The sequence below is a fragment of the Alligator sinensis genome, unplaced genomic scaffold, assembly GCF_000455745.1.
Source record: "Alligator sinensis unplaced genomic scaffold, ASM45574v1 scaffold143_1, whole genome shotgun sequence".
Classification (NCBI taxonomy): Eukaryota; Metazoa; Chordata; order Crocodylia; family Alligatoridae; genus Alligator; species Alligator sinensis.
In genome coordinates, this window is record NW_005842156.1 from 999,925 (window position 1) to 1,013,614 (window position 13,690).

At 40.8% G+C, this 13,690-nt stretch overlaps 1 protein-coding gene across 5 annotated transcripts in view; it reads right to left on the minus strand.

Moving 5' to 3' along the window:
- The window catches only part of LRP2 (LDL receptor related protein 2), a 208,573-nt gene that overhangs the window by 83,259 nt on the left and 111,624 nt on the right, over window positions 1-13,690 (minus strand). For all 5 annotated transcript variants that reach the window (XM_025206453.1, XM_025206452.1, XM_025206451.1 and 2 more), the window contains 6 exons: window positions 12,109-12,252; window positions 11,121-11,230; window positions 8,517-8,694; window positions 6,517-6,730; window positions 3,249-3,488; window positions 1,188-1,376 (listed from right to left, as the gene is read on the minus strand). In XM_025206453.1, the coding sequence (XP_025062238.1) occupies window positions 1,188-1,376; window positions 3,249-3,488; window positions 6,517-6,730; window positions 8,517-8,694; window positions 11,121-11,230; window positions 12,109-12,252 (1,075 nt within the window). The remainder of the gene's footprint in view (window positions 1-1,187; window positions 1,377-3,248; window positions 3,489-6,516; window positions 6,731-8,516; window positions 8,695-11,120; window positions 11,231-12,108; window positions 12,253-13,690) is intronic.

The following is a 13,690-nucleotide window of genomic DNA, read 5'->3' on the forward strand; positions in this document are numbered from 1 at the left end:
CATCTAATTGAGGGCAACCTTTGGACTATTTGTGTGTCTAATGGAAATATTATATCATGGTACAATATAATACTGATTATTCATGCTGCCAAAGGCCTTGTTTCATTTCATTATTTCAAATCAACAACCATTTCCCCCTTAAATTTAATCTTAAAATACTTAATACTAGTGAGTTAAATCTCTCTCACAGTATTGACTAAGCTTGGTCTCCCACACTGCTGCCTTCCCTCTGCAATATTGCATTAGGAATTCACAAATAAATTAAATCAATATTATGGTTCACTACTGTAAACAGTAACTGAATCAATGTTCATATCAGTGTGAACATACAAGGTTTAGATAACATGAGTTCTAAGATAGTTAAGTTAAGAAGATTAGTCAACAGAAAAAAAATTGCTAGAGTAAAAAAACCAAGAAGCATATGCTGGATAATGGTCACACATTCAGTGTTAAATGAAAGAACACATTCTAAAAAGTCGGCATTTGTACCAATTGTAACTTGCTGCTTGATTAATGAATGAGGAAATGTAACTCCAAAATAAAGGCCAAATTCTTTTCTCAGCTTTGTCCACTCACTTCTCAATGGAATCAGTTGGATTTCTATACAACTGTTTGAAGGCAGAGTAAGATACTTTTTTATCAACAATGTTATTAAACAATGTGCTAATCTTAGTCTTTTCTGTATAATACATTTCTTGGCTTGTAATAGGTACACTGATATAAATAAATGGTACCCAAGAATACAAAGAAAAAGAAAGGAAGAGAAAAAAATTAAGAAAATCCTTAGATGACAAGAAAAGACTGAGCTCATTTGCTTTGTTTAATGCTTCATATCTAGACACTTCAGAAGCAGGTGGGTAGTGAGATTCTGTGCTTATATTAACTCAAAGAGTTTCTCAATTATTTCTCTTCTTTTAAAATTACTCCGCATTAGGAAAATGCTTATGATTTCCTGTTGTAGTCTGTTAGTGTATATATAGTGTGTGTGTGTGTGTGTGTGTGTGTGTGTGTGTGTTTACACCCCCTGCTGGCAGCAAAATCCTTCCTTCTGTGGAATGTACCCCCCCACTATACACACACACACGCGCGCACACACACACACACACACACACACACACACACACACACACACTAATCTGAAGATTTTTACAAGATCTAAAAAGACTAAAATCAGCAGTTATACTTACCTGCTACCCAATCAATTGCAATTCCACGGACTCCATTTCGCCCTATCCCATTTGTAATAACATTTCTATAATAAGAACCATCAGGTTTGATTTTACGTATTGCATTCTGAGAAGAAACAGTGCTGCTGAAGTCACACCAGTAAATGAAACCAGAAGGCATGTGAACATCCACATGAAGTGCATTTCGTCCTGAAACATTTTAAAAAAGTGATTAATTCTTTTTCATATAAATATTTTATATTTAAAAGTTGTTTTCTGTATGATTTGCAAATGTCACATTCATTTACATTTCTGTGGCATAACATTTGTCATCAATGTATACTGCAATGGAAATTTTCTGAAAAAAAAGTCTGTAAGTAGTCAGATAAGGCAATATAACTGGATTCCCTCATAATATACATAGTATGACATGTGTCATGGCTTCATTGGGCAGCATTTAAAATAGTGTATCAGAATCTTAAATTAATAAAGTCTATCATAGTGTGCTAAAATACAGCTCAAAAACTGCAACTGGAAAATAGAAAACTGATCTCTTCAGAAAATTTAGTCTTTTATGTGGCATGTAAATGCCATTAAATTGTATATATTCATTACATGAGTGACACAAAGGCTGGGTTATATTATTATTTAGCATATTGCTCTTATGCTATTAAATATACCATGGCCAGGTACACATATTACACTTTACTGGTATAAATGATTGAAAACCAGTCTATACCCATAATAGAACAGAAGTTTGGAGCATATAAACTGGTTTAAAAATGGTAGAACCTGGTCTAAAATAGTACACTCAATGTGCACTCAAACTTAATTGATTTAGGTTAAACCAGGGCATCGAACCAGATCCCCTATTGATTCAAATTAGGTTGCTGTCCACTGGCATCCCAGGCACCTTTGAAGTCCCTGTTCTACCATGCCCCCCCCCCTTGGTGGGAGCTGCACTAGCATTCACCACACAGTCAGCTGCTCCAGCCAAGCTCCCACCCCGCACCTTTCCCAGAGCAAAGCCCCTCTCCCCAGCCCTGCCTCCAGCCAGCTGTGAGTAGAAAATGAAGATAACTGATTCATAATGTATTCTAATACTTACACTGATTTCTATATCGTATAATATGTTCAAATGTTAGTAACCAAGAAGCAATATATATTCATTTGAGTATTTGCAGACAAACTGCATTTGCATTTTACTGGTGAAATGCCTTAAAACATACTCAGCTACTACTGGGAGAAAGGATGGTTTATGGTGGCTGCAGTGTGATCCTGGCATCCTAGCCAGTGGCAGCAGTGGTGGGGACATTCCACAGAAGAAAGGATTTTGCCCCTTGGAGATCTGACACCACTGGCAGCCTGTGGCAGGACATGCCTGATAGCCTGGGAGGCTCATGCTGGGTGGCAGGGAAAGTGGGGCTCTACTGAGGGAAGGATCAGGCCCCTTGGAGCTCTGGCATGAGCAGCAGCTGGCCAGGGAGCCTCCCTTCCCCTGCTACCCAGCACAGATGTCCTGGGCTGTTGTGCGCATCCTGCTGCCACAGGATCCTTCCTTCAGTGGAGTACCTCCCCTCATCCTCACCACCAGCAGCTGGGCTGCCATGTGTACCATGGTGACCTGCTCTGAGCCTCTCCTAGAAGTGTAGCACTGAGTGCGGGGAAGGGTCTGTGGTGTTGTAGCAGGGGGTTAGAGGTGTGCTCACCTGTGCCTGGCATCCAATCAGCAGGAGCTCAGGTGTTCTGCTGCTCTTAGCATTCTCCAGTAGCCCAGGGAGACCACAGGGCATGCTGGGAGGCATGTAGGAGCACACCCAACCTCCTGGCTTCAGCCAGTACAGACATGTATGCCCCTGCCACCAAATGGTGAATGTGTGTTCTGTTCACTCCCAATCTAACCTATGCCACTTAAAGAAATCCACATAGGTTTGATCAATCCCACCTCGGGCTTTCTGAATGGCTGTACTTAGCCGACACGTTAGCTAGGTAATCAGAAAAACTTTACAAATCTTTAACAGGCAAAGAATACCAACATTAGATGTAAAAATATTTTGTTCTTCTACTATAATCTTCACATACCTCTTCCTGCCAGTGGTACCATGGCTTCTGAGTGATCAGATGTCTCTAAACTAAATCCTTTAATTGCAGACAGCATGGAAACAACTATGAAGGAACTATATGGGGAACAGGTCCTGTTATCAGGATTTAGCTGGAAACCAGTGGCGCAGGCACAAGAGAATCGTCCACCAGGTACAGGTAAGCAAAGTTGCTGACAAACTCCAATATTGTTACTGCACCCATTTGAAGAACCAGCAGAATCTGTAGCAAAAGATACAGCTATGTATAAAATCAGTGTAATGTAACTATTCACTGCAATCTCTCAAAGATACAAAATAAAATGTGTATACATGCCACAAGCTTTTAGGGAAAGTGCCCAATAATGATAAACAGGTAGCAAAAATAAGGAAATAAATACTGATAGCCATATAATCTGCTGGGCTCTGCTCATCTAGATTTTAATAGATCTCAGGAGGAAGTATTACTCAAAATTTATGTATGAGTTAACTAATACCATCTACTGAAATTCCAGTGTGTGTTATTCAGTTAACATTTAATGTAATACTACACTAAAAAAAGGGATGACAAAAAACTTTAATTGGATAACCACACAACTAATTACTAAAGATAGTAAGTACCTTAGCTGATCTTCACCAAACATCACTTCAAATAAAAAAATGAATTTGTTTTACAAGTATTCATGTACTTTGTGTTCTTGTGGAGAGTAGCAAATGTGGAAACTATATTTAAGACAGGAGGGATAGCAAAAGTGAGCTGTGAAACTACAGGCCCATTAGCCTGATGTTGGTATTATACAAAACTGTAGAACAAATTTTGAAAGAAAGAATAAAGACATAGAGCTAAAAGGAAAATAGGATAAATGCAACAGCATCTAGCACCAGCAGACCAGGGCAGACTAATACAATCCATTCCTCTGATAAGATAATTTATTTTTAGACAAGGGAAATGTACTAGGTATATTCTGTCTGGAGTGCAGTTTGCTCTGGTATCACTGGGAAATCATTAGTGAAACTAGAAACAATGAGGATTAGTGCAAGAAGGTGAGTAAGTAACTAAGTGAAGTGGAGAAACAATGAGCAAAGGAAAATTATCAGACTGGAGAGAGGTTATCAGCAGAGACCCTCAAAGACTGGTCTTAGGACCAACCTTATTTAATATCCATGATTTAGCATTTCATTAAATATTTTGGAACAAAAATAAAGTAATGAAAGTATTGAAATTTACTGATGACATAAATGTGGAAGGAATCATTAGTACACAAGGGGATCACAAAAGGAGAACTCAAATTACTATGAGGACAGGAGAAATAGAAAAGGGCTGAAATTCAATAGTGCAAAGTGCAATGTCATGTAATCGGGGGAAGGAAGGAATAATGACAAGATGTTCTACTGTTAGCCAATGAGATAAGGCCTCCTCCAATGGAAACAGGAGGAGGAAACAGGTATAGATATATTAGTCAACTACAGGAAGGTGATAAACCATCAGAGAGAGGCAGTCATGAAAAAGGTAAATGGGATTCTAGGATTTATCTTGCAAAGTGCTTTGAGTAGAGATTGGTAAATATTAATGCCATTGTACAAGGCCTTCGGGTAAGAGCTCATATGGAATACTGTATTGGAACTGGTCAGCCATTTTCAAAAATGGTTCATTCAGACTAGAATGGGTACAGAGAAGAGTAACTAGAAGCAACAGGGAGATGGAGACCCTGCATGGATAGACATTTTCAACTTTACAAAAGAAAGTCTGAGGGGAGAGGACTGCTTTCTATAAGTATTTAATGAAGGGAAGGTAAACACCAGTGAATGAGAAGAGCCATTTATGCAAAGTTAGCAAAAGAACAAGTTTTTGTGATCTGGCCAAGAATAAATTTAGAACAAAGTTTCCAATTATGAAAGAAACAAGGTTCAGCGATAGCGTTCAGCTGTGGGAGTGATGGGGATAGGAAACCTAACTAGTTAGAAGATGGATTTGGATCATTTTATGAAGTGGGTTAGAAGGCATGGTTGTTTCCTACAAAGGACTAGACTCAGTGACCCAGAAGGTCCTTCCTAACCCTATGCTGTACAAGTTAAAAGGTATTCCCAGGAAATTACTTAGTTCCCTGATGAACGTGAGATCTTCCATGTACAGAAACTAGTAAACCTGCCAGAAATTAGCTAAAAAAAACTTCAGTTTATAACATACTTGAATGTTATGGAAGTTCAGAATTCAGCTCTGAGGACAAAAAATCTCTCTACAATCAGCCAAAAATCCCTCTTTCCACAGAAAACAATATAGATGATGTTGGTACAGGGTAATAAAAGTTAAATTAGGTGCATTATTGCCATACTTCTTTTTTAGAAATCATGCCAAAGTAAAAATCATGTGACAACCCTGAACATCCATATATTTTAAGGCCAACAAGGACAAACACTATCATTTACTCCAGCGTCCAAAACCAATCTTGAAACACTTAAAAAGAGATATTTACACAAGGACTATAGGATTATTTGAAAAATGGACCTATTTGTTCCAGAAACACAGACAAGTACCAAAAAGCTGAGAGGTTCTTTCATACACCTGCATGATATGGCAGTGGACACACAGAAATCCAATCCAATATCTGGCTAAAATGCCTTTTTTGTGTTTTTTTGTCTTGCTGTCTAGCTGACAATAATAATATTTAATAATTTTATATATAATGGGTGTGGATACACGTCACTCTATGGCGACATAGCGATGCATTACGTCGCCATACAGTGCACTACAGCAACATAGCAATCACATGGGTCTACACGTGATTGCCAGCTATGTCACTAGCAGCACACTCCCCGGTTATCATGTGCTGCTACGGTGACACAGCGGCAAAATCTAACTGTGCACTATATGCACAGTGCAGTAACCACCCGTGCTGTGCTGTGTTTTAGTACTTCCACAGGGAAGTACTAAACCACAACACTGTAGCAACATCGCCATACAGCAAGGTGTAGACGCACCCTATAATATTTAATAATATTTAATATTCTGCCTTGAAGGATAGTAGATTGTTCAAGATTTCTTGACTCTATCTCTTTGGGCATGTATACACTATCTACCACCTCCATGTCATCATGCACAGAAGCAACACTGTGAAGTATGCCTCACAAACTCCTGCTCCACATGCCAATTCCCAAAAATCAAGCAATGAAGCCTATAGCAGTCAGTGGTGCACCACTCTCAAAATCTCTCTCTCAGGCATCCAAATGTGCTATGTGGTATGGCGGCGGGTAGACAAACTAAGCATACTCACTGTCTCTATAATACACTCGTAGGCACTTAAGTCTTGGAACATTATCTCTCAACACAACTTTGTTTGCTCCAGTAGACTTGTCCACCCGCTCAATGACTTCATAATCTCGATCAGTATAATACAGAAAGGAACCATAGACAGCAATTCCCCATGGGTGAGACAGATGAAGAACCAGGGTCACTCGATTTGTACCATCCACATTGCCTCTTTCAATCTAGGAGATTAGATTAGGTAGGTCATTAGAATATCATATATGTTGATAAACTCCCCATGTACACAGGAATGTTATGTATTTTCTACTGGTTTCAGGAGCAACTTTTTAAAATATTTTTTTCTGTCTTTCTGTTAAGATCTAACAAAATGCTTCTTTTTTTCCAAGACAGTTAGGCTGCTTACAATGTTAAGAAAAAACACCCCCACCCCGAAGAAAAAAAACCAAACCCAGTGCTTTACTTTAAACTTGGCATATGCAGAGCATGCCCAAAAGAGGCTTTGCATTAGTTGGACCCAGCTGACCCAACATCTGCATAGATTGGGCACTTTAGTGGGGCTTTTTTTTTCACTTTTATCTAAAGCTGATTGAATCAGCTTTAGATAAAAGCGTCAAAAAGCCCTGCTGAAGAGCCTGATCTACACAGATGCTGTGGAGCTGGATTGAACTAATGCACTGCTTCTTCTGGTAAAGCACGGCTTTTTTTTTTTAATGTCTGTCAGCAGCCTTAATGACCATCTAAAATTAAAGCTACTCTAAAGAAAAGAGCATAGTGAGTTTGTATAACAGCAGTTACCAAAAATATTATGCTTAGCCACATGCTGGTATTTTCAGTTGCTTTATTTTTTTAAGCAGACACCACTATCTCCTAATTGTGTATGCCAAAGACCAGATTCTACAACACATTTTAGGGCAGTAAGGGAACTTACGGTACTATTCTACTCTGCTGGATTCCCTGAAAAACTGAATATAAAAGGCAGTGAGCTGTCGTCATCTTCATCCCTAGTATTTTTTGAGACTCAATAGTCAGTTTAAGATGTTTTACAAAAGCAGATGCATTAATGCAGGGGTTGGCAACATTTTCCAGTTGGCTGCAAATCTTTGCTCTCCAGGAAGCTCAAGCTGCTTATGCTTCCCTTGCTGCCGATACCTGGTCCCTCTGCAATGGAGGTAAACAGGGGCACACAGAGCAGCAGTGGGGGGCTGCTCAGGAACATGTTGTGGAGGAGACAGATGGCTCAGCACAGCTGCTTTCTCTCTGATCATCGTGCTGCCTGGGCCTTCTCTGGCCATGTCAGACCTCTTCATAGGATGGAACTGGCCCAGGGGGCCTTAGATTGTCACCCCCCTATATTAAAGTAGTTTCAGGAACTTGAACGGGTGAAATAGAATTGTACTGAGGCACCTAAATACTTAGATGCCCAATAAGTGAAATACAGTCTAGTTCTAAAACCTGTTCATTTCTCTGGTTAGGTCACACCTTTTTTCTTGAAGGCTTTGATGTCATCTGTTGAAACTCTTTTCTAATGAATGCCATCCTGGACCCACCTTGATGAGGGATATGAATCAGAAAGATATGCTCTTCCCTCACATTGAGGGATTACTCTGAATAGGGCCTGACCAGCAACAACAAACAGGAACTTGAAAAGGTTTGTTGTGGAACATGCGAGTAGATATAAGTAAAAAAATCTTCCATATAAGCAGTAAATAAAGCACTGTGATATACAAAGAACTCTGTATGTTACCCATACTTAAATGATATGCCAATATAATGAATGGGGAGGTTTACAAAAGCACAAAGGGCTCCTATGGGTCTATATCCACTGACATTCAAAAAGCAAAATACAATCCAATAAAACAACCATGTATGATATGTATCAGTCACACTTGGCCCAGTCCTGACACCTTTAGCCACATATTTCACTTAAAGCAACTGAATTATTTAGATGTGTTAAGACATGCTGAAATCAATGCAAAGGTAGCAAAGCAACAATATAAAAATTCATACCACTCCAGTGCTTGTGACACCCCAGTACAATTTCTGTTCCTTAATGTCAATGGTAATAAACTCAACATGGTCAAGGTTACCAGTGAAGAGAGTTTTTATAGCTGAACCATCCATGTTTGCACTGGCAACTTTTGCTGGAACTCCGCTGTCTGTACCTTGATCTGTCCAGTACAGCTTCCTGCAACACATGTGATGACAGCAATTCCATAAGCATAGAAATATAGGGATGGAAGGAAACTTAAGAGATTCTCTAGTCCCTTCCCTCAACTCTGATGTAGGACTTGGCATCCCTAATACAAATTTTCTAACCTGTTCTTCATATTTTTTCAGTGAAGATTTCATGAGTACCAGAAGTCAATAAGACCATGGACAGGCATTATGTCTGCAGTACTACAGTGGTGGCATACAGCTGTTCAGACTATTTGTAGCACTACAAAGATGGTGAAAGCACTACAAAATGTTATCTCTTTCAAAGAGAAACTTCTTGGTAGTGCTACATTTTGTAGTGCTATATGTAACACCTATACAGAGACACAAGAATCTCTGAGGGTAAAAACAGATTTTGTCTTTCTTTTTGGCAGCAGCAGGAACTCCCCAGATCCTGCACCACCCCACACTGCCCATGTGTCCTTGCCAAAACACACATAATTTTGTGTCTCCACACGAAACATGGTTGGCACAGGACCCTGCAGGCACAGCAGTGGACATATGTATTTGAATAGCAAACTTGCATTTTTTCGGCCAACATCTGTTTGCCTTCAGGTGGGAGAGTGAAGACAGCCTCGGGTTTCCTGCACTCTCCAATCATTTGCAGGCACAATAGTGGTCATATGAATTTAAATGGAAAATTTGCATTTTTGCTGCTGACATCTGTTCTCCTCCAAGTGGGAGAGTGAAGACAGCCTACAGTTGCCTACACTCTTCAGCCTCACTGGGCTGGCACTTTGGGGTCTTCAGGAGCCAGATCTTATGTGCCCCTGAAGTCCCCAAAGTGCCAGCCCAGACTCTGCCCTTGCAGATGCACTTTCAAGGAATTTCCTGGCAGGGGCTCCCCCAGTGTGCATTGATCCTGACACTGGGCAGGAGGAATTCCCCAGGTCCTGTACCACCCCATACTGCCCCTGTGTCCTTGCCAAGACCTGCATGATTTTGTGCCTCCACATGAAACATGGTTGGCACAGGACTCCGTAGAGGCCACCCTGTGCTTCCACGCCGCCTTGCACTAAGATGGCAAGGAGGTGCATAAAAGTGAGGGATCTAGGGAATCTCTGGGCAAATGAAACACATCACCTGCTATCCCACATCGGGTCGCTGCCTGATGCAGGACAACAGGCGATGTGTTTTGCCACAACTGGTCCACCTTATTTAGTGATGTCTGTTTCTAGCCTAAGTCACCAGCTGGTCCACAGTCCCCTACTGGTGAAAATATTTTAATCTATGATGCATTTTTCCAATTTTAAGTGAGGGCGTATGTATCAATGTACTCTGGGTTAACAGTTGGAGGATATACTTTGCAAATATAATATCTTGAAATTTAATTTTTAAAATGAAAATTTGAATTCTGTAGCATTGGCATGGGACAATTTAAATATAATCTGGAATTATGCAGCAATTTACACATTCATGAAATCATGTACGTGAGACCCTGCCTATAGTTTAAAACAGGGCTGTCCAACTTCCAAGAAGCCAGGGACCACACACAGCATGAGCTGCCATAGTATGAGCCAAGGGATCTCTGAGCCAGTGCCATGGAGAAGCCCCTCTCCCTGTCAGGCTATGGCCTGGGATCTCAGTCTGCCACTAGTCACTTGAAGTTAGTCACCCAGACTGACCAAGGCTGCCCTGAAGCCTCCTGGAGGGCCTAACCCTCCAACTACTTTCTGTCACCACAGCAACTGACCTGGCTTAGATGAGCCTCCACTTCCTACATACAAATTCCTGAACCAGAACAGGAAGTGTCCAGGCACCAGGGCTCAACCTGACCCAAGACCATCTTGCCATTTTGTCCAGCTTGATCCTTGATTCCATTCTCTGCTTGATCTCCCAACTTCTAGACTTGGCTTGCTCCTTGACTCTGCTCTCAGACTGACCTCTTGGCTCTTCCTGGCCTAGTTTTGTCTTCAGACTGCTAACTCACTGACCTTAGTCAATGTCTCGGTTCTCCAAGTGGCCCCAGACTGACCACACCTGACCTGGCATGACACTCCCCAGCTACACCATGAAAGAAGCCTCTCTTCCCGGCTGTACCATGTGTGCAGACAGCCCCCCTCTTCTGGTGCACCGGATATGCAAACAGCACCCCCTCCATCACTCTCTGACCACAGGTTCTCCTGCTGCACTGTGCTGCAGGCACCCCAAATGCCAGATTAACCCATCATGGGCCACATGCAGCCTGCAGACCACCAGTTGGACAGTCCTGCTTTAAAATAAATTAACCCAACCAAACAGAATTTAAAAACAAACACTACACATGCCAACATCACATCTGATGCAAATGTTTACCATCAGTATACATACCAACATCAGGAGGGCTCACTCTGCCATGCTGACAAAATCTGGAAAGTAAAAACCTATGCAAAGATGGCAACAATTTTGGAAACTCACCCTCGCCCTGGGTCAACAGCCAAACCAATTGGCACTCCAGCTCCAGTTGGGGTACCATCACTGGTAATCAGAGTTTTTCTGTATGTTACTTCACCATGTAGCTTCAGTACCTACATAAGGAGATCATGCAATGTTGAACTTGCAGTAAAATATCAAACTATAACCTAGGCAGCCTGACCACCTGCTGGTACAAACTAAAGAATATCCTTGCACGAATGCTATGAAGAAAACATGCTTAGTTCTGTGCATCTCTAACAAGTTCTCATCTCTAACAAGCACTCCTTGAATTCCCTGCTCTTTGGAACCTAGGTAGGATAATAATTCCTCATTATTTCTGTTAATAAAAATACCTAATCTGTTTCTGAATCTAACTAAACTGCTTCAGTAATATCCTGAAAATATTATAAAGACTGCCCAAGTTGATTATATGCTGCTGTCAAAAAGATTCATTTTACCCGACTAAAATTTAACCACACCATTCATTATGCTATTCATGCCTCTTCTTTCTATGCTAAATAAACTCTAGTCTTTTTACTCTTTACACACTTTCAGGCCTCTAGTCTTTAGCAGCCTAACTTTCAAACCATAACTAATCTTGTTTCTATTATAGTCAATAATAAAACTCCCATTAAATTCAGAAGGCATGAAATATGGACCTCAAATTTCAATGAAGAACAGTAATACAATATTTTGCATCTGGGTTTCTGACGGTTTATCAATGTCAAAAGAACATGAGAGAACCTACTAAGACATGTGAACAAGTCTGAACATGTGAACAAATAACAGACGCTCACACAATGTAGTGCTTTTAAATTAATATTGTCTATGTAAAGATGTCCAGAAGCAAGCTGCATTCTTTTTGCAGTTAGATTATGTTTTGGGTTTTTTTTACTTTTTTATGTCCTTAATACTCAAAGCTGTTGGCTTTGAGCTGTATTTATGGCAGCTGAGAATTCAGGCTCTGAAACTGTATTTCACAAATATTTACCTCAATTGATCGTGTACCAGGGTTACTATAATAAAGGTTTGCAGATATCCAGTCCAAAGCCAAGCCAATAGGAGCACCAATGACAGCTGCTGGAGCAAACACTGTCCTGTTAGTTCCATCTGACTTCACCCTGTGAATTTCACCCTTGGAAAAAAGATAAGAAAAGGGAGGAAATGTCAAGGACAGAAAAATGCTGTTTTACTTCTTTACAAGCACTTGTACTGTTTTGCTCAGGAAACAGTAAATCCCAAAGCTAGCTGAATGTATTTGTATGTGCACAATACCATGAAGAACAGTAAAAATATAATATTGTAAAATCATAATAATTACACTATATAAAGAAACATTCTCCAGATAATTATCTTGATTGGTAAAAGTAAAATTACTATATATATCATATGTAGGATATATTACTATATATTCTACACTATATATATTTTTCTATATATATTTTTATAGAAAAGTATATTATATAGATATACACAGAGAGAGAAAGAGAGAGAGATTAATTCAGCCATACACCACACATTATTATAGAGTATGTATATGTGTGTGTATGTAGTGTAGATATTACTATTACTATTAGTGTACATATTACTATGTATTATGTACACTAATAGTAATAGTGTACATAATACAGCAGGACAAATTATGATGAGGGGAAACCAGCACGGGTTCGTGGCAGGCAGATCGTGCCTGACCAATCTAGTTTCTTTTTATGACCAGGTTACAAAACGCCTGGACACAGGAGGAGGGGTGGATGTCGTATACTTAGATTTCAGGAAGGCCTTTGATACGGTATCCCACCCCATACTGGTGAACAAGTTAAGAGGCTGTGACTTGGATGACTACACAGTCCGGTGGGTGGCGAATTGCCTGGAGGGTCGCACCCAGAGAGTCGTGGTGGATGGGTCGGCTTTGACCTGGAAGGGTGTGGGAAGAGGGGTCCCACAGGGTTCGGTCCTTGGACCGATACTCTTTAATGTCTTCATCAGTGACTTGGACGAGGGAGTGAAATGTACTCTGTCCAAGTTTGCAGATGACACAAAGCTATGGGGAGAAGTGGACACACCGGAGGGCAGGGAACAGCTGCAAGCAGAACTGGACAGGTTGGACAAGTGGGCAGAAAACAACAGAATGCAATTCAACAAGGAGAAATGCAAAGTGCTGCACCTAGGGAGGAAAAATGTCCAGCACACCTACAGCCTAGGGAATGACCTGCTGGGTGGCACGGAAGTGGAAAGGGATCTTGGAGTCCTAGTGGACTCCAAGATGAACATGAGTCGGCAGTGTGACGAAACCATCAGAAAAGCCAATGGCACTTTATCGTGCATCAGCAGATGCATGACGAATAGGTCCAAGGAGGTGATACTTCCCCTCTATCAGGCGCTGGTCAGACCGCAGTTGGAGTACTGCGTGCAATTCTGGGCGCCACACTTCAAGAGGGATGCAGATAACCTGGAGAGGGTCCAGAGAAGGGCCACTCGTATGGTTAAGGGCCTACAGACCAAGCCTTACAAGGAGAGACTAGAGAAACTGGATCTATTCAGCCTCCCCAAGAGAAGGTTGAGAGGCGACCTTG